General features: G+C 43.8%; 1 protein-coding gene across 4 annotated transcripts in view; it reads right to left on the bottom strand.

The window, feature by feature from the left end:
• Window positions 1–20,633, bottom strand: part of sh2d3ca (SH2 domain containing 3Ca) — a 52,518-nt gene extending 31,885 nt beyond the window's left edge. For 2 of the 4 annotated variants that reach the window (XM_070988367.1, XM_070988368.1), the window contains exons 1-4: window positions 20,561–20,633; window positions 19,395–19,676; window positions 18,747–19,260; window positions 14,259–14,298 (exon numbers count right to left, since the gene is read on the bottom strand). In XM_070988367.1, coding sequence (XP_070844468.1) covers window positions 14,259–14,298; window positions 18,747–19,260; window positions 19,395–19,676; window positions 20,561–20,579 — 855 coding nt within the window. In that variant the 5' untranslated portion in view covers window positions 20,580–20,633. Of the gene's footprint in view, window positions 1–5,941; window positions 6,586–14,258; window positions 14,299–18,746; window positions 19,261–19,394; window positions 19,677–20,560 lie in introns of those variants that run through there. The other 2 variants (XM_070988371.1, XM_070988369.1) reach the window with 2 other exon arrangements.
• Window positions 20,634–26,930: the final 6,297 nt, after the last annotated feature.

Genomic DNA, 26,930 nt, shown 5'->3' with positions numbered 1-26,930 from the left:
TTTAAAGCGAAGAGGGCCTCAAACATCTAACATATACAATCAAGGTAAGGAGAACTTGTGATGTTCCTGACTAACCTTGACATCACAATCACATTCTTCTACCATGCTAGCATGAACGCTATCCAGGAAAAAACCCAGAGGTAGATGCTCCGAAGGAAACTGTCCTCTCTAGACATCAGCAGCACTGATAATTAAGTAAAACACATCAGAGGGGTTCAGGCAGAGCACTGAAGTCTTGCCTGTATTAGCTGATTGGCATCAGCTGTTTCGTTCATGCCTCACAATCACTGGCTCATTCACAGCTGCGTGGCAATCAGCTGATGAGTAATGTCCAATCATATTGAGGTGCAGCCATTGTGACCACGACACTTGACTCCCGGACTCTGCTGATGCACTAATGCCAGTTCCTCCACCTGAACCTCCTCCTTATGTTTACTGGTGATTGATTTAAGACTTAGGCGTTGTCCACATGTATATGGACATTTTGCTAAACAAACATTTTCCTCTGTTTGGAGCTGTTCACACAAAAAGAGTGTTTTAGGTCAATGAAAGAGACCTTTTGTTAAACAAAGGCTGTGTGGACAGAATTTTGTGGTCAAGGCCCGAATCTCCCTCAGTGACCAGAGTCTTTTCCGCCAAATTTACCTGGACATGGTCAATTCCTTGACTCTAGTGTCTTTGACTAAACCTCTTGAGAGTGCAAGTTTTCTATCAGAAGTGAGGTCAGGAGTAGGAGGATGTTATCATAACGCCACAAAAGCAGTTAGGGAGGAGATTGAGGTGGATGGTTGGGGCATAAAAGGATGTGATTTTGACTTTGACCACAAGCAGTTGTAGAAATGCTGGTTTCTTTAAACCATGACCCCAATCTTTGCCTTAAAAGTAACCAAACCTTCACCACAGAGACGCTGGTAATTCATATGATTTGTTGTCCTGCTAATGGGAGCACCAGATCAGATGATCAGTTCAGACCATGTTTTGTTGTTTAGGTGCAAGGAGAACTCATTATAAGTAATGAGTCCAAGGAACTCTCACCAAATCAAAGAGAGGTTGCAAGTGTCAAACCAACTTGTATAAAGTAGTTAATCTAAAGAAGCGATGATCGATTACACCGGCTTAAACTAATCCTTCTCTTCAGCCGATGCCCAAACTAGAATGGTTTAACATGTTCACCATAAGCCACAAACTAAAATGTAAGATTTGATGCTTGGCATAATCCAGACATTACAACCCAAAGAAGATCTGAGAACAGAGACATGTGAATGAAGAGCAAATTCATAGGATGGTCTGGGGCACCACACACACAGTCATACACACATGAAAAATGCATTCAGTACATGGCTGACACATACAAAGACACACACACACACACACACACACACACACACACACACACACACACACATGCAGGCTTGCTCCTCATTACTGCCAAAAAGATATGGACTCTGGAACAAGGCAGTTTAAGCACACACGCACACACACACACACATGCACAGCTGCCCTTCACACTATGAGCCTGAGGGTGTGACAGGCAGGCACGCCAAAAGAGGATTTGTGGTGAAAAGCTTTGGGGAGGAGGGTGAGAGGGAGAGGGAGATAGGAGGAGTGGAGAAGAGGGGATTACATGGTGAATATTTCAATACTAAAACATACCAATTGGCTTGGGCTCCCTTTTTGGCTTGGACAGACAAACACACACACACATACAAACACACACACACACACACACACACACACACACACACACACACACACACACACACACACACAGGCATTAGCAAGGCCATATCTTCTACAGCTAGCTTCATAGTGACTCGACAGAGAGCGGGTGCTGGGTAAAGCTAATGCAAAACTACAGCTGCCCTCCTGGGGATCTGATGGACAAGCTGATTGCTGGTTAACCTGCTGCGACTGATTGACTGGACCCAAACCAAACAAGCTCTCCCTTTCAATTCAAGGAAATGTAAAAAGTGCACAACATCAGACATCACTGAAAGTAGCTCCAACTTGCAGGAGGCACGACTGTACGAGGCGTTTTTTTTGTTAGTGTAAAAATAATCACTTCAAAGTGCAGACTGAACTGCGTAGACGTAAAGTAGATGAGGAACTATAGAAAGGACATATCGCCACATATCGCCACTGGTATCAGTTCAGTTTCTGTTATTAAACTGTGACCTGCTCTCGGGAATAGAGATGAAGCGCAGGCGAGATACACAGAGGGGACATCAGTGCAATAAAGCTGGCCAGTTTAATATGTATGATCTATTTGTTGCAGGATTTCTAGGAAAACTCTTCCTGCTGCATGTAATAACTGGAGTTCTGTGATGATCTCACTTCTTTATATCACTATGGCTGAATATTATCTGCCTTTTCTTCAAAAAAATGTGTGAATTTAGCATTATTTTTAGGTTTATTGCTAATTTTGATTAAAAGAAATCAACGATACTAAAGCCCTGGTAAAATCAGATTTCAGCTGGATAATGTACAATGATAACAACCTTTATTTTTACTTACTTAGATGGACTCTGTCACACGAGTCCTTCATTTACCGTAAACTAAGGTGATCGGCCTGTTCCTGCAGCAGGAAACATTTGAGCACAGGGGCAGAGAGTCAAGGTGGTAAATCCAGTGAAACGCAGTGTTAACAAAAACAGTTAGCCTTATATTCTACTGTACCGTCATATTATGGCCTGAAGGGACTGAAAGCAGAGCAATGGTGCATTTTTCTTGTACTGTACAGAAATCTGGTGTCCAAACATATCATGAGGTGCTGAATGGCTGAGAATGTGTTTGCACTAACAGAAATTTGGTTAACAGTGTATGGGACTGGATGGCAGAGAGGTGCCATGTTGCGAGGTTGGAGGTCAACAGCAATGTTCCAGATACAGTCGGGCTGCAGGAACGCTAAAGGACAGAGGGGCCGGCTGCTGGCTGGCATGATGGCTGCCACATGCTGGTCAGGTCAGCAGGGAATGAGGCTACAGAGTCGAGTAGCGGAGGGGGGAGGGGGGCAGCTGGAGGAGGAGGAGGAGGAGGAGGAGAGTGAAAGTGGCTTGCAGAAATAACGGATTAACTTCAAAAACAATCAAAGTGTAGAGTGGGGGGATAGTTCTGTGTATTTGTGTGTCCGCGCATGTGTGTGTGTCTGTCTGTGTGCTTTTCTGGGGGCTAATGGGGGTTTTTACCACTGCGGGAGTCCAGCGGACAGTTACATTGTCCCAGTTACAGAGATGCGCTGGAAGCATTGGGTATAATGCAGATACAATGGTTAAGCTGCATGTCTGTCTATACTCTATGTGTGTGTGTGTGTGTGTGTGTGTGTGTGTGTGTGTGTGTGTGTGTGTGTGCCCATAGTTAGCATACTGCAGTCTAGACCGGGGGATCAAGTGTAATCTCTCTCCACTGATACAGCTGATGAGCTGAGGTCACACACCGCTGTCGCTGTATCAACATCATCTCTGCGTGTCACTTAATAATGTCATAACGTGTAATAATGCAGTCTTATTTATTCATTCATAAAATATATACATGTTCTCTATTTTGTGTTTGAAATGAAGCAGTGGAAGTGGAAGCAGTTTTTCCTGCTGTGGTCACTGACCTCTAACCAACACTCATGAAGAAACGACCTGCATGAACAAGACAATCTGCAGTCACTAGTGGAGCACAGGAGATTCACTGTGAGCAATTACTCTCAGCATTCTGAAAAACATCATATTTCTTAAAGATTTATCTCTTTTTTGGCATTCCTGCTTTATTTAGGTGGAAACAGCTGGAGAAAGACAGGAAAGGCAGGGGAGAGAGAGATGGGACGACATGCAGCAAAGGGCCAGGGCTGGAACCGAACCCGGGCTGCGGCGCTAAGGACTGAGCCTGAATACATGCTACAGGCTCCACCATGTCTACTTCAGTGTTCATGGAAGAAATATTATTGCTACACACTGGCCAGATGTTGTCCTCTGGGTTTATCATTAAGTATCTGGGACACATCATCATCTTATCAGAGACGACAAATCATTAAGGATTAATGTTGAGCAGCAAACAGAACAAAACAGTGTTTCAGCACTGGCAGTGACTCTGTAGTTACCTCATAAAAGCAAGTTAAACAGGCAGTGAGTGATCCTCATGCCTTCAGATAAACCAACACTCAATCACCAGCTGCAGGAATCTAAGAGAAAAGTAATACCTGAGTAAATATTATAAGGAACAGCTGCTCCTTAGAGGAAAAGAAAAAGCACCAACATGACACCGAACGCACAGAAGAAGTAATGATTTCGGGATCACTTCTCCGGGTAGCAACACTGTTTGGGTTACGTGACACACAGAATTGTGCTTGACAGGCTATGTTTAATTAGAATGGAACGGTGGATCAATATTAGTCTACAGACAAAATCACACTGTTTGTAAACAACCCCGAGTTGCAGGGAATTAAGTAATTATTTCTTTTTTACAGTAGAATTGCTCCCACTTAACTCTAACCATTCAGCGACTGCTAATTAATTTACCCCCCGCACACGCCCACATACCCCCACCACAACCACCACTACACAGGAACCCCATGACAGATTCAATTAAAATAACTTCATTACTCCGAGCTTTGAAACACTTCACTCTAAACAAAAGCAGATGCCTCTAAAACCTAGAAAGAAGAGTGCCAAGAATCTCTCTCTCTCTCTCTGTCTGTCCATGTTTTTCTACAAGACAGATACTTGCTTTAAAGAGCTGCAAAACAGCAGAAATAGTCCAGCACGAAGGCGCTGACTGTCTCAGCCAATTGCCATACTGACGAAACGTCCTGCTGCCGGGGGACATGGTGGGACACGCCAACACCTAACATCAGGATTACTGCCCTCAAAGCAGTTAAACCACATGCACAATACACCTCTGTGGCTCTGCCGTTTAAAGTGGAGCCATAATTATAACAACACAGTCAAACAACGTGGCAGAGAGGAGAGGAGAGGAGAGGAGAGGAGAGGAGAGGAGAGGAGAGGAGAGGAGAGGAGAGGAGAGGAGAGGAGAGAAACTTCATGTTCAACTACAACCTCTTCAGTCCAGCACAGTATCATAACCCCGGGCAATAACATCTCTTGGTTCGTCATAATCTACTATTTCCCATTATCTCATCTATTAAACAATTCCCTTTACGCATTCCCTTCGTTCATCACTGCTGTCATGTGAAATCCTTGCAACTCCGACTCATTTCGGGTCATATCCTACAAACTTCGAGCTTTGCGAAACCGAATCCTGCCAGATCCCCTTCAAACAAACTTGATTTTGTTGGTCCCTGGAAAGTTGACATTTTGAAAACACAAGTTTTTTGCAGAAGAGCATCAAATGTCAAGTGTGGCAGACACAGAAACATACTGTATACACACGCATAAAATACACTGGAGGTGTCATTTCGTCCCAGGAATAAGGTCAGATATTAGGTTTCAGGCATGAAGCCAGAATTAGACCAAAGTAGAAGTGATACTGTACCCTTCACAGTCTCCCTCTCATACACAAATCACAAACCCATGTGCCCTTTCTCTTTTTCTCCTCTCTCCCTCATCATTTCCTCTATCTCCCTCCACGCGGTGATTTTGCACAGTCCATCTGACACCCAAGCACTGTACAGCATCTATGATATCATCAGTCTGCCAGCTATATAGCAGGCAGGCTGACATTACCAGCTGCCGGGACAGAAGAGGAGCCAACAGTGAGCACACCTCCCACAAATACACACAAGCACAAACACACACACGTGCATGATGAACAAATGCGCCAAATACAAGGAAACTTGGACGGTATATGAAATCGGACCACACATATGCCGGGTAATGACATATCATGTACCGAAAGCACTTTGTTACACACCAGGAAGCACAGGCTCTCTGTTTCTATATCACAACACATACAAAACAAACAGAAGCACAAACACACACACACACAAATACTCACTCACCTGCACCTGCATGAAAGATCCCCGGTAGAAGCAGCATGCTGCAGCCGACAGGGCACTCCACAGACTACACCTCTCCGTCATGGTGGGAACACACCTTCCTCTGCTACCTTTCCTCAAACCTTTCCCCCCCTTTGCTCCTTCCTCCTTTTGCTCTACCTCACCTCTGCCTCTGATTCTCTTCCCAGTCTCCTGTCCTCTTCTTCCTCTCTTTCCCTCCCAGGGTGTCCTATCTGAACCCCAGCCCCTGGGCTAAGCCTGTCCCACCCCTGCCAGCCTCCTCGCCTGCCTGCCTGCCTGCCTGCCTGCCTGCCTGCCTGCCTGCCTGCCTGCCTGCCTGCCTGCCTGCCTGCCTGCCTGCCTGCCTGCCTGCCTCTGTGCCTGGCTAACAGCCCCTCAACATAGTGCCACCACTACAAAACCAGACTACAAGCTATACCCGCTAACACCACAGCTACAGCTTGCAAGCAGCTGCTGGTTACCACATCAGCTATTACCTACGAGTGAGCCGCTAACAGCTGGTACTGATAACAGCTAGTGATATTACAGCTCCTGACATCTCCGCTGCTTCTGCCCTGCACCGGCTTCTTGTCGCTGCTGCTCTCGCTTCTCTCCCTCTCACTGCACTTGCTGCACTTCACGCGGCTGCTAGGGATTACCTCATTGCTTGCTGATGAAAGGAGTGTGGGTGGGGGGAGGGCGGACCAGAGGGAGAGAGAGGGAGGGTGGGTGGGAGGGATGGATGGATGGAGGGAGGGAAGGGGGGGGTGAATGCTAGCAGGCACTAGCAGAGAGAAGTGCTGTCGAATTGCAGGCAGAAGCCCCACCCACCCTCCTGACGACCCCCGCTTTAGTGCTGAAACAATGCTGACACGGGGTCGGGGGGGGAGAGAGGGACGATGGAGGGTGTAAAACATGGAGAAAGTGAGAAAAGATGGGAGGAGGGAGAGAAAAGATAATTAAAAGATGAGATGATGGATGGAGAAGATGAGGGTAGAAGGAGAGAAAGGAGGAGTGCAGCCTCCCAAAGGAATCTAACCTTTCTTTTGCCATGAAAGGAACTCAACAGGGGTGCCCCCCACCCTCTGCCATACGCTTGAATGCAAATTCACACCTTTTATTCCACCTACAAGCCGACACACACACACACACACACACACACACACGCACGCACACACACCAGTACATACTACCAGGCATAGCAGGGGCTACAGAGCTTTTGGTTTCTGTGGTGAAATAATGTTGATCCCTCTGTGTGTGTGTGTGTGTGTGTGTGTGTGTGTGTGTGTGTGTGTGTGTGTGTGTGTGTGTGTGTGTGTGTGTGTGTTGTGTGTGTGTGTGTGTGTGTGTGTGTGTGTGTGTGTGTGTGTGTGTTGTTGTTGTGGGGCCTTGCCTTCCTTATGGGGAAAAAAATGCAAGTGCCCATAATTCCAGAAATTTTAGGGTGAAGACTTGGGGTTAGGGTTAGGGTAAGTCTCCAGGAAATGAATGTAAGTCTATGTAATGTCCTCTGAAGTGACTGAAACACAACTGTGTGTGTGCGCGCGTGCATGTGTGTGTGTGTGCAGCAGAAAATAATGATGTGTCTCTAAAAAGCAATGCAGACTGCAGCTAGACAGCTCATTATAAACTGAATCACACAGGCAGGTGTTTCAAGGATAACACGCCATGATTTTCACCGGCCCATTTCACACACACACACACGCACGCACATAGGCACACATACCAGCAGGGAGATGTCAGGAGGGGTGGGGCTCTGTCTCTGGAGGCCTGAGTGAGTGACATCATTGAGGACGCTTCACCATAGCAACACAGTGAGATCCTTGACAGCATCCAAAATTCTGACACTGCATTTAGTCGGGTCTGCACCACTGCAGGGAGGCACAACGTAAGAGAGAAACACAACCAGGGAAGGAGAGAAATATAAAGAAACATACCAGGGCGCAAGAGATACTGCATGGTCCTTCTTCTCCTTTTCTTACTTTGTCTTTGAGGTCATCTCTGCGCCACACAAACACCGCATCAGATGATGCCAGTAATCACTTTGCCAATCTGGCTTTTGAATGCATGCTAGTGGGTCACGGGCGGAGAGAAAATGCCAAGAGATAAGGAGCCGCAAGACACAGGATGGATTCATTAACTGCAGCTTCTCCTCTTAATGTAATCTCAAACCATCCAGCGCTGGATTAGACAGATTACACAGTGGGGACACAAATAATCTCATAAGAGGGGCCCTGTGCTTTCCTTCCCTCAATCCTCTGTAATACCATGCCAAAACAATCACAACGTACAGCGTGTTACATCTGGCTGCCGCGCCACACACGCACAAGCCGAAATGCGGGGTGCAAGAAAAACATATGTGACAATATGACGGATGCAGGATTTGAAACATAGGTGGGCTGCTGTAGCGTTTAGCATTGAAACTGGCAATGCTGACTCAGACAGGTCCTAATGACAACATACAGCACTGTAAGGTGCATTAGCAAAGAGCTGCTCCACAAAATGATACTTTTAAAATGTATGTGTTGCATATTACACTAATCCTTTCAAACAAGTATTTCCACTTGCACAAGTGAAAGGAGGCATTGTTTTGAAGCACAATGCTTTCTGAGTGTTCTCGCTTGTGTTTCCGCGTGTCATTCTGCATCCTCGGATGAATTAAGTCAAACAGATATCAAAAGGCTGCTGTGGGGAGCTGTGACATTAAAGCAAAGCAACAGATGCACCCCAACCGAGTCACACCGTGTTCTCTGAAAATACTTGACGCAGAGAAAAAGATACTGTGCTCTGTGCTATGATATAACACTCAAGGGCTGGTATTCTGGTGCATCAGTAACTCACTCTCTTCACTTACTTTACTCCAGCAACTAAGAACGATGTCTTAAATTGGACTTATTGAAATACTAGTATCATGAAGCTCTCAAAATATAACCCATTCCACATCATTTAACTGAGAGTAAAGCAGTGACAATCAACTGAACAGACCAGATTTTCATATGGCCATCCTGTCATTCATCAATTTAAACATAACAGAAGAAGCAAGTCCACATAAGAAGGGAGAGATCAAGTATTAAAAACTGCTATTAGTACAGGCTTGTGAATGAATGAATGTGGCAACAGGACAAACTGTCACTGCTCCGTACCGTTTAAGGCGCTTTAATGGAACAGCCTGAACTCGGCACGGACACAGGCTGAGAGGAAAAATGCTCGTAAATTTGTCCCATTTTGTGCCTTCGGTAAAACTAGAGACACTCTCATTCTTACTTTCGTGTCTTGTACACTTCATTACCCAGAATCGCCTCTCTTGTTCTTTTTCTTTCCTCGCCTCATCCCGTACTTTGTTTCCACTATTGCTTCCCTTTAAATCCTTTTATCTGTCTTCCTTTCATTCTCTACATACACAGCAAGTGTTTCTGTCAGTATGCAGGTGGTTGTTACCTCTTGCCTCTTCTTCTCTATTACTCTTACTGCTATCCATTCACTGCGCCCACCCTCAGGATTCCCCTATCCCTCAACTCCCTGTCTCCATGCTCAATCGAATCCAACCTTTCTCCAACCCTTCTTATCACCGTGCTCCTCCCCTCGTCTCTCCCTCTCCCTCCTTATCCAGACCTCTCATCACTATCCGAACCTCCTCCTCTCTCTGATCCCTGCCTTTCCTCCCATCTCTCCTCTGTCCTTCCCTTCTCCTCCATGGTCATGCCTCCACCTTCCCCTCCTTCCCAGACCTCTATCTCTACATCTCCTTCCCTGCTTAGAGGCAGTCTTCAGTTAAATATTAATTAGTGAGCCCCATCCCGCAGGCTGATAGGGAGCACAATGGAGAATCCCTGCATGTGCCTGCAAGCATCCCACTAATGAAAGAGTGTGTGTGTGTGTGTGTGTGTGTGTGTGTGTGTGTGTGTGTGTGTGTGTGTGTGTGTGTGTGTGTGTGTGTGTGTAAGAGAGACACACAGAGATAGTGTGGAGAGCGAGAGAGTAACATGCGTGTATGTGCATGTGTGTGAGAGATGAAAAGAGACGCACCGAGGGCAGATCAAGATTATATGAACACACATGAGTGTCTATGTGTGCACACGTGCGCGTCTTAAAACAAAGGCCGGGCTCTGCTGGGGGTTAGGAGGGTACAGCTAATGATCTGCGTGTGTGTGTTATTGTCATCAGTGTGTTTTCACAGGGTGGACCCCATTCACCGCCTGGTTAATCCGTATCGAACCACCAGATATGTGTTTCAAAGCCTGTTTGAAACATCGGCCTGCAATAATGATGCAGGCAGAGAAAGAGGCCTGCAGGAAATGCTGCGACTTTGTCCACACACACGCAGAAAAATAGTCATTTAGGTTTGAAATAGCGCAATTAAAGATCAGCTGCCCTGCTTTAATGGCATTAAGATGATGACTTAACCTCACAGGGATGTGCCGCTGTAGAAACTAGACACACCTTTAGCGTGAATAAAGCCGTGTGTAATTAGTAGAGTGTCTTGAAGAGATCAATGTGTCATTATTCTCGACCACGTGTGTTGCTCAGCAGCACGAGCGCGTTGACCTTGAAGAGGGTGGACAAAATAACAGAAACATCTGAGATTACAATAGCCCTGCCGTGAATGTCAGAGCTTTTTTTTCCCCTCTCTCTCTGAGACTCTCAGAGGTGTTGATTCAAGTCACTGGCTATTTTTGAGGTTGCAGTTTGTGGAGCAAGTATCCAGAAAGGTGTCTTTCAGTGAGTGTTGCTGGTGGTGTGCAGTTTTCCTGGTTTTGCGTGCAGTATTAAGATTTTGGAGACTTTTCTTTTCATTATATTATCATTATACATTGTTTCAGTGTTTTATGACTGCGGCACCAGGAGTTCAGGCAGTGACCTCTCCACTGTAAATCATCATTACATAGGCAGCTAGACAATGAGTCGTTTTAAGTTGAAAACCAATTAGCAAAGTGTGCTTGCTGATAGTCAGCATTTTTAGGCACACTAGAGCCAAAGTCGGTCGAATGGTCCACTACTGTAATTTAGACTGAAACATCTTAACAACCATGAATACATGAATAAATGTGGCACAGAGCATGAATCCCACTATCTTTGATGATCCTCTAGGTCTTCCTTTGGGGTTGAAGTTTTCACTTATACAGTGAAATATCTCAATATTTACTATGCAAATTGTTGCTACAGACACTCATGATCCCCAGAGGATGAAGCCTACTGACTTTGATCATGACCCGATTTTTCCTTGAGGCTTTCATGAGGTTGATGTTCTAACCAACAAATGTTAGCATGCAAACATGCTAAACTAAAATGGCAAACATGGTAAACATTACCTGCTAGCATTGTCATTATTAGCCTGAACTGTTGGTGTGTCAGCTGCAAAGACTGAAAAATTATATGTGTAGCAATGGAAAACTCTATCATCACTGTATTTACTGCAGGTTATTGTATTGTATTGCATTTTGAGGTGTTTCTTTTATTTTGTCCATGTCCTGTGAATCAAGTCTGAGTCAAAATTTTCAGATGACTATGAGCCATAGAAAGATGTTGTACATATCTAGGCCCCTTTCCCTTTGGTGACCTAAATAAACTGGTGTAAGATGTAAATTGAATTTCAGTAAACACAGTGTATGTCCTGTATGTGTGTGCAGTGTGTGCGTGTGTGCGTGTGTGCGTGCGTGTGTGTGTGTGTGCTCTGAGAACAGTAACTGAAGACTTTCCAGGGGTGTGTTACCGAGCGCCTGACAGTTTACACCCCCTCTCATTTACAGAGGCGCCACATTAATTCAATCTACTGTAACACACACACGCGCACACACATATACACACACACACACACACACACACACACACACACACATACATGCACCCACAGGGCACTGCCTTAATTTAATGAGGCAGCACACAGACACATACAGATTTTGGAAATTCAAACCACTCACATAATCAAACATGCAGTAACCTACGGACGCACAGCTGAGCCCCTTCACAGGCACACACACATGTTTTTAGAGCACCGGTGTGAGTGTAGCGCCAGACATGATATATATGTCAATTATGAAAGTCTCTGTCTAACATATAAACCATCCCCTCCTGCCCCTCCCATCAACGTAGCACCAAACCACAAAAAAGAACAGGAGACAAAGCAGGGCAGGCCTGGGCTGCAGGCGAAAACAAACGCACACACACACATGTCATACACACCATTTGAAAACAAGCTCACACTTCGACTGAGTCTGAACAATGTGGATTAGCTACTTAATAACACAGTATGGTCAGTTTTTCCACCAACCCCAACCATTTTAAAAACCGCTTTCTCTAAAAGTCACCAAAACAAAAACATTAGATGCTGCTTGACCAGCCATGCGTCCTCATGAAAAATGAATGATGATGGATATTTTATGATAAAGCCTAAAAGATGAATAACTCGCCTTGAATGCTTTGCGTTTTTTGTTTTTTTTTACTTTGCTGATTGCTTATTTTCTTTGAGCATATTCAGACCAGATTGGTTCGTCTGTCTTTCTCTCTGGCACACTTTGTCTCATTTTCCTCTTAAGTGTGTGTGTCTGTGTGTGTGTGTGTGTGTGTGTGTGTGTGTGTGTGTGTGTGTGTGTGTGTGTGTGTGTATGTGAGTAAATAAGTATGCACGTGTGTGGGTGTGCACATGTGTGAACCAGGAGGGGTGGGGGTCGGGAGGGGGGGAGTCACTGGCCTGGCCTTTCCCATTTTAACAGGGAACATTGAGGCCAACTCCTGATTTAAACATCAGCTGTCATAAATGTTTCAGAGAAATGGAAGGAGACGGAGGGATGGCTGGCAGCTTCCCGGGGGTGGGTGGGGTGGTGGGTGGCGATGGGAGGGGCTGTTGTGGCGTGTAAGTGCGAGAGAAGGAAAGACAAAACAAACATGGGTGACAAAATGTATGAGGATTTGAAACCAAGTAGGAAATTTGGGCTTTAAAGCAAAAACCAGCAATCCTGCAAAATCTGCAAAATCTCCAATGTTACATCTGTGAAATATTGCAAAAATTCATGTTAAAAGCACTAAGTGAAAAGCTTCAGAACCAAAAAAAAGGCAGGCAATGTTTCGTATCAGCGTGAGAGTTAAGTACCGGTTATAGCAGGGGCGGCTGAGAGTACAAGTCCACCCCTCCACCCACCCGTAATCAAATAAGAAACGCCTTGTTTTATGAGGAAACAGTAATTGCAGCACTCAATTGGAACTTATCACTCCAAAGCTGATTGACAGGCCTCAATACACAGCACAGTTTACTGACAGTGTTTTATGGGTCGCCTCGCCTGACATAATGACCACATCACTGCCATCACAAAAAATTAATATACCTTTATAAAACAAAGCATTAACGTTCAAGGATAAACAGCAGAGGCACTGAGTCAGACTGCCACATATTCAATGAGCTGTTCAGGTGTCAGGATCTGGGTGGGTTGCCACATTGGCTACACGAATATTGTTAATTATGAGAAACTGAAGCTGGTTTTCCATCTGTAATAATCAAAAACTCTTTGATTATATCTATGACTATAATTCAGTTTTGAAAAAAAAAAATAGCCAACTGGGTCATAAAGCAGAGTGAAGGTATTAACTACAGCCCGCGTGTTCTGGTCAGAGGAGGTTGCATATATTTGTTTTACAAAAGGAATACAGGTCAGGGTCATAGGAGAAGTCTTTTGCCACCCCGCCTGTGATGTAAAATCAATAAATAAACAGATCCCAAGAGCTCAACAGTTCACTTAATTCCTTCCTTCTCTCTGTCTCTTGCTTCCTTGCTCTCACCTCCCACTTTTGCTCTCAGTTTAAAGCCCGACATCTGTATTAATGTATGTTTATGGTACACAGCATGTATGAATCCCTATCATCTCTCACCAAGGTCATGAAACGGCTTCACATGCGCTGTGAGCTTTAAGGAGCTCACAACTCAAGTGTATGGCCCCATCTACTGGCTGCGGCACAGACTGCTTGCTGGCCACACTGCTTCACTGCAAATTTAATTAGCTAAATGGCAGACTGAATTAGGCTAAATGCAGAGTGAGCCTGCTGAAATGAGCAGAACTGTTGAAGACTAGGGGCTAATAATCAGCCACAATTACATCTGAGCGCTCACAATAAAAAACTATAATTCAATCATCGGGGAGAGGAGGAAATTCAAAGTGAGTGGCTCGTGTAGGCTAAGAAGCTACAACTCATTTGTGGTGGTATCTCGCGCTACATGTGTGACAGAAAAAGACCAAACCAGAAAGGAAAAATTCTAAATTATTATGGCAGGAAAAAGCTGAAAAGAAGAGGACAGGACAAGGGCGCACGCACCTGGACGGAGCGGACTTACCTGGACGTACTCCGCCTGGCTCTCTGCTGGCTCCATGTGGCTGGTGAAAAGAAGGAAAAAGAAGTGAAACGGGGGAAATGTTAGGCTATGTCATGACAGGAAAAAAGGCTGTAACCCTCTGTTGTTTCAATTGTGCACACTGACACACATGAACACACGGTTGAGACTTTGTGTTTGATGTGGTCTTGTAACAGGTGCAGTGCATGCTAGCACAGACAAAAGCAACGCCTGTATTCCCATGACCTACTTCTGCAGCGGCCTATCCGCTGAGTAAAATGCTGTTTCACTCAAGCTTTGTGGAAAACAGACAGATAACAAACCCCACTGAGCATCTAAGGTTGCTGAATATGGAGCCGGCCTCTCAAATCTCTCGGGCACCATAACTCACACTTTTATTTCATGATGGATCCGGATCATGTGTCAAAACCCCGCTGTGCTACAGTCTTGTGGAGCCATACTGGGGCTACTGCCTTGAAAGCTCTGTGATATGGAGCCAGCCTGAGCTAAAGGGGCAATTACACTCCCAGACAAGTTTTAAGATCAATCAGCACAGTTCCCAATTGCATGATGGGTCTCATAGGGCCCAGAGCAAAGCCGTGTTACACATGACCACAGAGAGGCCAGATCAAAGGGTCCCATCACGGCAGCGGGCTCGGGAATGTTAATAGGTCCCACGACAGAGGAGCTTTACATTCTCCCAAGCTGCTCCTGTGCTTAAAAAAATGGTTGAACAAATGTAAAATATTGGCCTCCATCATTTGCACTGATAACGTCAGTATTTATCCAGAAAAGAATGTAAGTAACATACCAATCATACTCGAGGCTTTGAAAACAGCATCAGACTGAGATGGGCAGAAGGCCAACGAGCACTGAAGCAGAGCTGAAGTCAACGTCAAGCACGCCAGCTGTGCTTTAAACACTTACTGACGCGCCTTGTGTTTATGTTCTGAAACTGTATTAAATGGTTTAAATGACGTATTCTGACAAGTCAGATTTGGATTGGTAATTCTAAATATTCCAAAAACAGTTGCTCCACAAATTGTCGTACAAATTGTAAAACCCCCCGAGAGAAAGTTGAGATTTTGTGCTGAGGGCTGCAATTCACGAGTATTTTCATCATCAATTAATCTGCAGGTTATTGTCATGATTAATCAATTAAACGTTCTGTCTATGAAATACCAAAATGCCCAGACTCCAAGGTGTCGACACAACCAAGTACACACCCAAATAATTTTAGTCTAACGGCCTATATGTCAATTAAAAGCATCCGATTTAGACATTTGAGATGCTGGAACCAGAAAATCCAATTATTGCTTGAAAACTGACCATTAAATCGACAAATTGTTTCAAACATGAGTTAACAGGGGCATCCCTGTTCCTCCCCCTTTCAAACTAGTGCCAAACAAAGGAGATGACATGCTTTGCTCCAAGAGGGACGATGAGGCTAAAGAATAGTGGCCACAGCTATGCCAGCCCCGCACCATGACAGCACACAGCATCATTTCAGAGCCAAAACTTACCAGCCACCAAAGGCACCACCGACTCAGAATAGACTGAAAGCGGGTTTCCAGAAAAGCAGACAAACCCTGGCAAAGAAGTGAAGAGCTGCACTTTGGACAGAATGAGAATAAGAGAGGGAAATGGACAGTCAGGCCGAGAGGTGGAGAGTCGTGTGATTTAGGGCTGAGCTGACAGGGAGGAGAGAGAGAGCGCGCGCTTTGATGTGCCCATACTGAACTTGCAGTACGCCATATATTTCCCACGATCCCTGAGCTGAACTAATGGGCCAATGCTGCGCACACACGCGCGCGCACACACACAGTGCAAATTCCACTGTAACACGATCCACGCACTCTGCTATCATGCAAGGAATATTGAAGGCAGAGAGACCTTGGCGTGTCATGGGAGAGCAGCGATAAAATGCAATCTGCTCGACTGAGAGGAGAACAGGGGGGCACTTTTCAGGAGTTTCAGCGCATTTTCCCTCAAACTCTTCAATAAAGTTCTGACTTTGTTGATAAATCGACTACAATGTTATGAAATGAGCACAGAAAAAGCTTTTTAATGTCGGTGTCCCGTGTGTCCGAACAAATCGATGCGATATAAGAAAAACATCACACCAATAGTGCGGCAGCTTTCCAGCAGCATCTGATCAATAAAACGAATCGATGTTACCTGCTGCCTTTAACAAGTGAAGTAATGAATCCTGTTATCTTCTCACTTCACACCCATCGCCTGAGACAAGTCCCGTCCACCGCAGTCAGCAAAAAATGTGAACCGTCCAGCTTCCCCCGTTTACGCGCAATTCAAACAGATTTACGCACAGAGCATGGCCGGATTCATCTGTCATGAGGGCCCGGGCCAAATTTGTGCAGCCGCGCCCCTCCTCACCCACATGCTTTCCTTATGCAATGTGTACATTTTTTCTATGCTGGTATATAGCCAAGGCCAGATTTGATGTAAGGCAGTTAAATAATTTGTAATCACAAAACTGAAAAAATGTAGTTTTAGACTTTAACCCAGTGGTTGAAGAATCCTTTCCAGAATTAAAAGTGCAAAAATAAATAAATAAATAAATAAATAAATAAATAAATAAATAAATAAATAAATAAATAAATAAATAACAATAATATAGAAATACTCAATTATGAGCAATAGCCTCATTCAAATTTTTACTAAAGGGCCACACAATGAGGAGCAACAGTGAAAAAACGCACCCAGCTAATGTCTGTCATCAAAGTAGGACAAGTATACTCAGAAGTGTTTAATGAGCTGCGCTACACATAACAAATATACTGTCTGTCCTTGTCTACTACACCAACATCTCCTACCTTGAGGTATGATGCCTTCAAGATACTGTTGCTATGGTAACTTCCATTCATCACCCCCCCCCCCATACATTCTCTCACAACATTTTTCATAACGCACTTTAACGCATAACCAGAAACAAGGTTTTTATCTGTTTTTTCTTTTAACACCTTTTTTTTTCTTTTACTGTGAAACCCATCTCTTCTTCCTGTGTCTGTCCTTGCTCCTTACCAGGACTAATGTCCCCCACAAGTCCAGCCAAGGGGCTGGTTTGCACACTCGACCTGGGCGAGTGACAGCAGTTGTCCTTTGTGTGCGTGTACCAGCCACCAGCCAAAGTGTTTGTTTGATCATTGTTTGTTTCAGTCCCAGAATCCTCAGACACCTCTACAGTAACCTGTTCTTTAGATGCAGGTGTGTGTGTTTGGACAGTGGGTGCACTCAACAGATGAGGACAACACATGAAGGCTATCTCTCTTGTCCTTGTAGAGGTCCCTCACTGTGGTATTTTCCCTTCATAAACTGAACAGGCCGACTGGATGAACTGCCTCACTACCTGGAGCTGAGGCTCTCTGGCTGTGTCAAACTTTTAAATAAATTACCTTGATACATTTGCCTGTTTTCCTCTCACCTGTTTGAAGTAGGCAGGACTCAGTTGGAAAAGAGCAAATGTCATGCATATCGATGCACAAATTAGGAACATCAAGGTGGATTCAGACAGCAAGGAGCCGCCTTGGCTGCCACAGCAGCATCAATATTCTCAATGACTAGCTGGCAATATGACACAAATGTTGTGTAAAATGTCCTATAGCGATGGTACCATGGGTATCATGGGTGGGTGTGTCACACCAAAATACTGGAAGAAGTCGCAGATAGTAAGGGACACTTTCAGCTTCTGGGGGAAGTGTGAAGTCAAGATATGAGCAAGGAGACAGAGAGACACTGACTGCAGAGGTGAGGATCCTTTTTACATGCTGCCTCTCTGGTGCACTAACCTGCTATCACCACTCAGGGTCAGCAGTTCATAACCCTTCATGTTACTAACTACAGCAGGTCTCTCCCCTGAGGTTTCACAGAGCTGGATCATATATAGATTTGTTTCTCACATGCTTTTCCTGTCATGTTTGCTCATGTATAGACTCTGTTAACAGAGGATGAGCCCAGTATGATGCAAATGCACTATTCATCTAAACAAACGCTGCAAATGTGTTATCAAGGAGGATTAAGAGACCACATTTGTTTTTAGGCAATGGCCAAACTTTTCCAATTTTCCCAAGATTTTACACAACAAAACAATAAATCAAAAATAATAAATTAAATAGAAGAAATGTGACAGGGTCCCCAACTACACACAGTTTCCCAGTTTGGAAGTCCAGTCTTGGCACAGAGGAAGACACTTTTAATCAAAATGTAATATGTAGTGCTGAATATGATGAGAATTATCATAAGACAAGCAACCATTAAATTAAAACACAGAGCCTGAAATCAGGAGTGCATAAAAACATTTTTTCTTTGTGATCTTTGCACAGTCTCATTAAAACTTTCACGAGCCTTTCACTCATCTGCTGTGGATACCAAGAAAATCTGAGTAAAACTGCTACAGAACAGGCCCTTAAACCAATGACATGAACTGTTCACGTTTAGGAAAAATTAAAGAATTTCTGAAAGAAAATGAATTACCTGTAAATGCTGTCAAAGTTCTGGTTTCCTTTATCTGCTCCCTCTGTCAGATCTTTGCTCTCAGCCTCCTCCTTTGGTTCAGATACAACTTTGGACTCTAACCCATCCTCCTCATGAGTCTGATCATTCTCCAGGCGGAGAGGAGGGGAGGACGTCTCCTGAGGGTCCAAGTCTGCCCCAGTCTGGGTGACATCCTTCTTGACACAAGTCTCGGGTTGAAGTGAGGCACTTGAGCCACCAGATGGCGACACATCTTCACATGCAGCTGTGGGTGCAGAGGTGGTGGTTTGTGTGCTTGAGAGATTAGTTTCGGGTGTAGGTTGGGGCTGGGTCTTCGGATCAGGAAGAGAGTCTTGGCTGAGCCCACTGTCGGCTTTACCTCCAGCTTCATCCACTTTGGATGAGGCAGCTGTGACCCTGAGGAGCCCACAGTCCTGTTGTCCTGCAGGTCGCTGGCTTTGACTTCTGCTGATGTTGCTCTTGTCCTTACGCTTCTTACTGCTGCTGGAGGCTCCTGGAGAGGAGGGGGGCATCAAAATTAAACAAAGCAGACAGACAGCAGAGAAGAAAAGAGAAAGAGGAGACTTGTCCTGGTGAAAATTGTTGTCCTATTTCTGGAAGTCTTGTTCATGACTTCTGCTGCTTTACCGTTAACACTCTTGTCTCTCCTCTTCATCAGCAACCTTGGCAGTGTACCCATGTGTGTATAGTTCTCACTGGAACGGACATAGCTGGCGGTGCGAGGACGCATGGCTCCCATGTCATCCACCACTGCCTCAACAACTGGAGCCAGGATCGCTGAGGTGACGCTGTCATCTCCAGGCGCACCTCCCGCTCCTGCGCCAGACTTCAACTGAGAGGACTTGGAGTCTGATTTGTCGGTGGAGCGGCGGAAAGAGAGGTTGGTGAGGCTGCCAAACCACTTGAAACCTTGAGAGGGTTAGAAAAGAAGAGGAAATGCTCATAACGTGGCGACATAACTATGACACTGTGTTGGTCCATGTGGTCAGCCACTGCCCTGTTTTGCATCTCCTCCGTTTTTTTGGTGTTTCTGTACTCACAGTGCCAACTCGTTCTTATGCCTCCATTTTTAGCTCATTGATTTGGTTTTCCAACTTACAAATTTCAGAGAAATGAGTCCTGACATATTTTCTCAGCTGCCAAAGACTAAAAAATGAAGATGAGAGTGAATATTGGACTGCTAACGCTGCTTTGCGTCTGATGGATGTATAAATAGTTAATTGTTTATTTAGAACAACAACATCTGGAAAGTTTGTCAGTGAGATGGTGCTTATTCTTATTATTCTTATTCTGCTGACTCCAAGTGGCAAAAACAGAAACTGCAGCTTCAATGAACAAGTTCCTCTCTGCCCAGCAAAAAGCCCCTTTGCAGAGCCAGTGTTCTGAACATGTTACTCTACAGATGATATGTAAAAGCAGTCAACCATTTATAGCTCCCCGTGTGTGTGTGTGTGTGTGTGTGTGTGCGTGCGTGCGTGTGCGCGCGTGCACACATATGGTCCTGCTTGGTTGTCTGTGTGTGTCAATACCAGTAGGCATGCAAGTGTTTTGCATAAAAGACCTGCTTTTACAAAAAGACGTGCTGCATACAGTTGGTAGAGTGTATATGAATTAAATCTAATAAACACTGACTCACTGACTCAACTGCAACCAAAATGTTACTAAACTGACATGATGGAATCTGACAGTCAGCGTTGGTTAACCGAAGTGCTCACACCCTGGCTGACTATGTATGCATAAACATATGAACAAAGTGCAGCTGCTCACACACACACACACACACAAATACTCACTCAGTTTCCGTATGCTCATGTTGCGGCTGCACTATAAGTTCAGCTGCAGGTGGGTGATAGATGGATCATCTGCAGTTGATCAGAACAGGAGAGGCATATAGGGAGGATCACTTCTTGTCATAGAGGAGAACCACAGTTCCTCTCTGTGGGTGAGATACTGCACACACTTTGCATGCGTGAGAGAGACAAAACTGAGAGATGAGAGGCAGCGGCAGGGGCAGGGCAGACGTGACACTTCCTGTGTAAAGCTGAGACGACCAATGGTAAGAGGAAATGAAAAGAGGTGACAGCGGTTGAAAGGGTAAGATAGAACAATATGAATATATGAAATGTGAAGGTGGCCGGAAGTGTTGACAGAGAACAAACCAAAAACTGTACAACAGAAGTATGGGTTGGTGACTTCTGCCCCGTTGAAAGCTGGTTATAAACTCATAAATATCACCTTTCCTATCAGATTATTTACTTCCAGCGATGAGTCCTTTCATGTTCCCAATGCCGTTTAAATACACAGTTAATGTTTGATGAGGGTAGACATTCTTACTCACAGTGCTGCTGCACACTAATGCATAATGAGGATAATTCTGAGGTGCACCTAAGGCTTAAGGAGAAATGAATGAGGCCTGTCTCATTCAATTAAGTGTGAAAGAATATTTGTGTAGTAGGTGGAACATGCTGTTTGTCAGCATGCCTCTGCTCAATGCAGGGCACCCAGAATCTGAATTTAATTAATGTGAATGTGGCAGTGAGTCACACTGGATGCTAATGCTCACGGGGAACATGTTCATTGTTCTTGTTCTTTTACTTCAGGCAGCACTGCTGTGTATGTAATTGTTTCCACAGGATGGAAGTGCTGCAGTCACAGCTATTCAGGTGATCTTCTTGGATTTCTGATGCAAGTGCTGTATACGAGCTGTGAGTCATTTGGCCTTATTAAGTTGAAGCTTGGCATCAATTATGCTTGATTAGACTCCAAAAAGCTCAACATACTGTAAGTCTGTGGCATCTGAGAATCATCCGTCTTTCAAACCCAGTGAAAAGCCCACTGGTGGATACATCATCATGCTGCGCAGCAAAGCAGTTTTTAAACCCACCAAATTTATTTAGCATCCTACCAGAAACCCCAAAGATTTTAAATATGAGGGGTTTGAATCTTGGGTATATGTGTGTAAAATTATGCAAAAGAATAGGATATTCAAATGTAATGGACTCAGGCAGTTATGAAAAACATGGAGTCTTCACTGGGTTTCACTCAGTGTAAACATACTGTTGTTAGGATCCGCTACCTGTCTGTCCCTAGGGTTTTCCTTTTTCCCTTTTCCCTCAGGCTGCGTTTACACATAGCAGGGTATTTGGAAAACGGATATTTTAGCCCCTTCATTTTCACGCGCCATCATAACTATGCCAAACCTGTGGGTGCGAGTGTAAACATAGGTCGCTCACATGACGTTAAGTACTTTCAGTCGCATGTTGTGACGTTTCGGAACCTAAAACGCCGTTTAACCCTGTTTACATGCCAACACATAACCGCGTTTTCAGAAATCTCCACTTTGGTTGGAGTTTTTAAAAATTATCGTTTCCCGTGAAAAAAAACTCTGCGCGTGAACGAGAGGCCAAACTGCATGAAAACATATGCATTTTCCCAAAGTGTAAACGTAGCCTCAGTGCTGTCTGTCTGTCTGTCTGTCTGTCTGTCTGTCTGTCTGTCTGTCTGTCTGTCTGTCCCCCGTCTGTCTGAGGCTGGGTGTGGTCTCCCACACTCAGCTGGCTCTGCCTAATCACCTGCGCACCTGTGGCGCATCAGGCCGATTAGGCCAGGAGCATTTAAACCTTTAAACTCTTTGTTCTTCTGCTTTGTCTCTTTCCCCTATTTACATCATTTCTCTTGTCATTTCAGCACAAAGCAGGAACAAACTCCACGAATGCAAAACACAGAATAGAATTATTATTTTTTTAATTTCAGTTTGGCATTTCATATGTACAGGTGGACTTTTATTTGTTTAGAACCCTGTTTCTAAACAAGGGAGGCTGTGTAAAATGTAGATTAAACAGAATGTGATCACATGCTAATCCTTTTTGACGTACACTCAATTAAAGACAGTAAAACAACATGATATTTAACATTTTACCTCATCAGCTTCAAATTTCAAATGTCAAATCAGTTAAGACACTGCTACAGTAACACACGTGAGTAATATTTACTGTATAGTCTATACCAGTCACATAGTGTCGTCTTGGGTTTTCACTTATGTCTTACGTCTTGGGTTTTCACTTCCTGATGACATTTGGGCGTGCAGCTTCTACAACAACGCCTTCCTGTCAACACTTTATCACACCAGCATATGAAGTGAAGAAACAGTGAACTGTGAAGCCATAGAATATGGTAAAATACATGACAAACTCCAAACAGCCCCTTTACTAATATCAGCTGCTGAAACTGGAGGTAATATCACCATTTTAATATGTTTATCGTCCCGCATCCTCAAAGAGCAACAAGGGTTTGTTGTTCATTCTCCATTCAAAGATGCCCTGAGGATAATTTTTCAGACTAAGACACTTCACTGCTCAGTTGTTGCATCATCACATTGTTTTGGCTTTATCATGTCATCAAAATTCAGCGTCTTCTCCCTGAGACGAAAGGCCCTTCGAATGCACACATGCATCAACCAAAAAGCTTTTTAGTCATACAAGTTGATCCCTACAGGCAACAGCTATAGACTGTTTAAAGTGTCTCAGTGCATCTCAGAGCCACTGAGGTCAGCTGATATGGAAACAGATGGAGATAATCCCTCATTTCTTCATCATCCTCTAGGTGGCACTAAAGGCCCCTAAAAAGAGAACAGCCACACTTCTGTCCACACCATTTGTACTTGGCCACAGCTTACGGTGGATACATGCATGTTTGATGTAAACAGGTGATGATGAATTAGCCTAGCACATTTTCCAATTAGAAGTCATCAAGGTTATTAACATTTCATCATGATTCATAAAGAGGATTTTTCATTATTACCAGCCTCATGGTTCATTTGATCCCATCATACATGTACATATACTGTATAGTACATCCCATGTAAATATTTTTCAACATGTGCTTTTGTGCTGCCATGAATCACTGGATGTATATATAAACCCATCAAGATGGTTCTCTTAGGGAACAAAGTCCAAGGCGAGCACCAAGTCCCTTTGTATCAGCCTATAGGCAGAATCAGCTGGACGTGACTGCTGACTACCGGTCTGTAATCTATCCGAATGGAGGAAGATGGAGTGAAGTGAGAAATATCGTATACTGTGGTAAATACACACAAAGGCGTGAGCACACACACCCTGAAGTCATGTATTTTTTGTGTCCGAGCCAGGTTTTTCCACAGAAGTAATTTGCTGGAGTGAATGATTGTGTGTGTCTGTGTGTTTGTGTGTGTGTGTTATGTCTGCGTGTGCTGCTTTAATTTCACCTCGATGAAAAACAAGCCTTCAATAACTGCCTCCTCATGCGATGACAAATGTCAGTCACTCTGACCCAAGGCCACGCCGACACACACAGCCCCGTGAGAAAGGCACACGAAACTGAAACCTCGTTCAGACAAAAATAACCAAACACTGTCGTCCAGACTGCGGTACGCCCCACCTTTCGCTTAGTTTCACCTTATTCTAGATCTGATCCTTCACCAGACTATCACACATCTTAATATCAGTGACTATAGCACCAAATAATAGACAATTGTTTGATGTTTGTTGATATATTATGATCTAGTTCCTGTCAGAAATAGAACAGACAAATGCTTTTCAGTGGAACCTAGACACATGAAAACACTCAGTTTTATGATTTTCTTCCTTGGGGTGCTGATATTGTATTCACAGGCATAATTCAGTTTGTAGTAAGAATGCTTATGATTATCTTACCTGTTGTAATTTAGAATACATTTGCAAAAACACTATATAGTACCTAAACCGCACATGAATAAATTACCTGAGCTGTTTCTCCTTGAATGTAAATTCTAAACTTATTTCTGCATGTATTGTGCGTCTGCTGTGTGCAATGCAGTGTTTCGTGCTACAGTACATTAACAAAGTCATCTATCCTGACTCTACTGCAAGAACAACTGAATTAGTATCTGCGGTCTTTATTAAAGAGTGGTTGGGACCTTCAGGATGATCCTGCTGTCAGCTTTCCTGTGGATGATCGATGACGACTGCTCTCACTGTGATTTACTGAGGATGCTCTGAAAGCTGTAGGCAGTGGCAGTGGTGGGAAACAACAATGTGAAAATCCTGCAGTCCAGATGATGTTTGAAAGGACAGAATATTATCAGCAAAATGTAAAAAAAAAAAAAAAAAAGTGCTCATTGTGCAGCTGAATGACTGCATTTTGAGTTGTACTATTATGTATGAGATTATCATATAATTATCAATGACGCATACATGCAAGAAGCATTTCAAAGTTGCAGCTAGTCAAGATTTAGTGAGCTGCTTTAAATACAGTTGGATTGTTTAATCTATTAAAAAGTGGTTATGTTTCATAAACTGCAGGATTTGGTTAAATAAATATCCAATGAAGAAGCAAAAATGCAGCAGAAGAAGCAGTGAAAACGGTTTCAGCCAAAGGATAAAAATCCCAGCTGCTGTATCACTGAACACTTTGTATTGACCCTGGAGACTGAAAGGTCGAGGGTAGGAAGCAGCAAGAGGTAGATTTTATATATAGCATGCATGTTTTTCTCCACTCTGTTGAAAGTTTACCTTCATTTGAAGCTCTCTGTTTATGTCTTGTGCGTATGCAACCTTGTCTCTACTGTATGTCTCCTTTTTCCTTTATGTCACAGCACCTGCCTTCATTTCAAGCATTCCAGCTGTCACTTATTATTATATAGTGTCCTATAAAAGAGAAGTGCTGCAAAAGACAACGATGGTAAACTGAAACGAAGGCGAGGACAGGAAAAGGTCAGGACGACAGTGTTTCAGATTGTGTTGTCATCAGGTTTTGTCACTTTGTATTGATGTGGCCTCTATTTGTCAAACACAAGTGAGGCACAGAACTGAATTATTGAAGCCCTGTTTGTCATCAAGGCGAAATTAAAGCAGCACACGCACACAAGCACACATTCATCCTGGCCTTCACGGATACATCCTTTGCTGTACTTGTGAGGACCTTGACTTGATGTCACACTCTGAACACACCTCTCTGCGCTGTTGCTATTATGTGCAGTTTGGTATGAAATGTTGGTGCATTACATCGTTTTGGTCTTGTTTCTTAAGAATTTTTAACAAGAGCTCCACTGTGACTGATGTGCTGCTTTGAGCATATAAAAAGGCTGAAATAGTTTTAAACAGTATCAGGGTTTCCATCCATTGCTTGCAAAAAAACCCAAAACAAAACCAATAACAAATGGGGGAGATCTTTTCCAGAAAATGGGAGAAATTGATCAGCTTTACTGCACAAAACACAAACACATTCATACCTGAGTCTGGACAAATATGGGTATAAAGCCAAAAAATGTATGTCTCACTGGGCTCTCATGCTTTGCTGATGTTTGTTTTCACTGTTTCCTTTGTAAAATATGTCTAAATCATCACAAATATACGTGACAGTGTTGGACATGTGTAATAGTTAAGAGTGGTGTTTCTAATTTTTTGTCCCTCCCAGTCAGGTGGCAGAATATTAGAAACTCCTCTCAATATAATGCAATCCAGCACCTGATCTTCACCTGCTGTGACCTCAATGCTAAAGTATATTGAATAACACATCAATGACAGTGTCAACAAAACCTGAACGTTAGAGACATAATAAAACTTTATGGCATCGACGTGTATCTATGAAAGTGCTCACCGAGTGTATATATTAACTTTCTAACACAACGTGTAGTGTTATCGCTAGTTATTGTGTATTGCACATCTCCAGACACCATCTGCTGCTGGAAGAGTGACAGAGATTCCTGTTAATGTTTGACCTGTTTTTATTGATCTCCAGTAACTGCTCAGAAACTGTTCAGCTCAGGGAAGTGTCAGACCAAGCGCTTTAGATTTAAGTAGTGGTTATGGCCAAGTTATGGGTTATGGGTAAGTTGCTAGTAAATGAATGGAAGTCCATGTAATGTCCATCAAAGTGATGGAAACATATACTGTGAATGAATGTAATTAATGTCAGGGCTCCATGGCCTTGTAAATGTGTGCACTTGGATAGTAGATTAAAAAGGGTGAAAATATCAAAAATATGTCATTATGTGTTTCAACCTGCGGGGGGCGCCAAAGATAATTGAATTTTACATTAGAAAGAAGTCCCCTGCCTCTATTTGGCCCAACACAGACAAGTTGAAGCAATGAACTGTAATGCATAACACACAGCCAGACATTAAAATAAATGTACAACTGTGGAGAA

The sequence above is a fragment of the Chaetodon trifascialis genome, chromosome 20 (genome assembly GCF_039877785.1).
Source record: "Chaetodon trifascialis isolate fChaTrf1 chromosome 20, fChaTrf1.hap1, whole genome shotgun sequence".
Classification (NCBI taxonomy): Eukaryota; Metazoa; Chordata; class Actinopteri; order Chaetodontiformes; family Chaetodontidae; genus Chaetodon; species Chaetodon trifascialis.
Note: the sequence above shows the minus strand (reverse complement) of the source record. Positions and strands in the feature narration are given on the sequence as shown.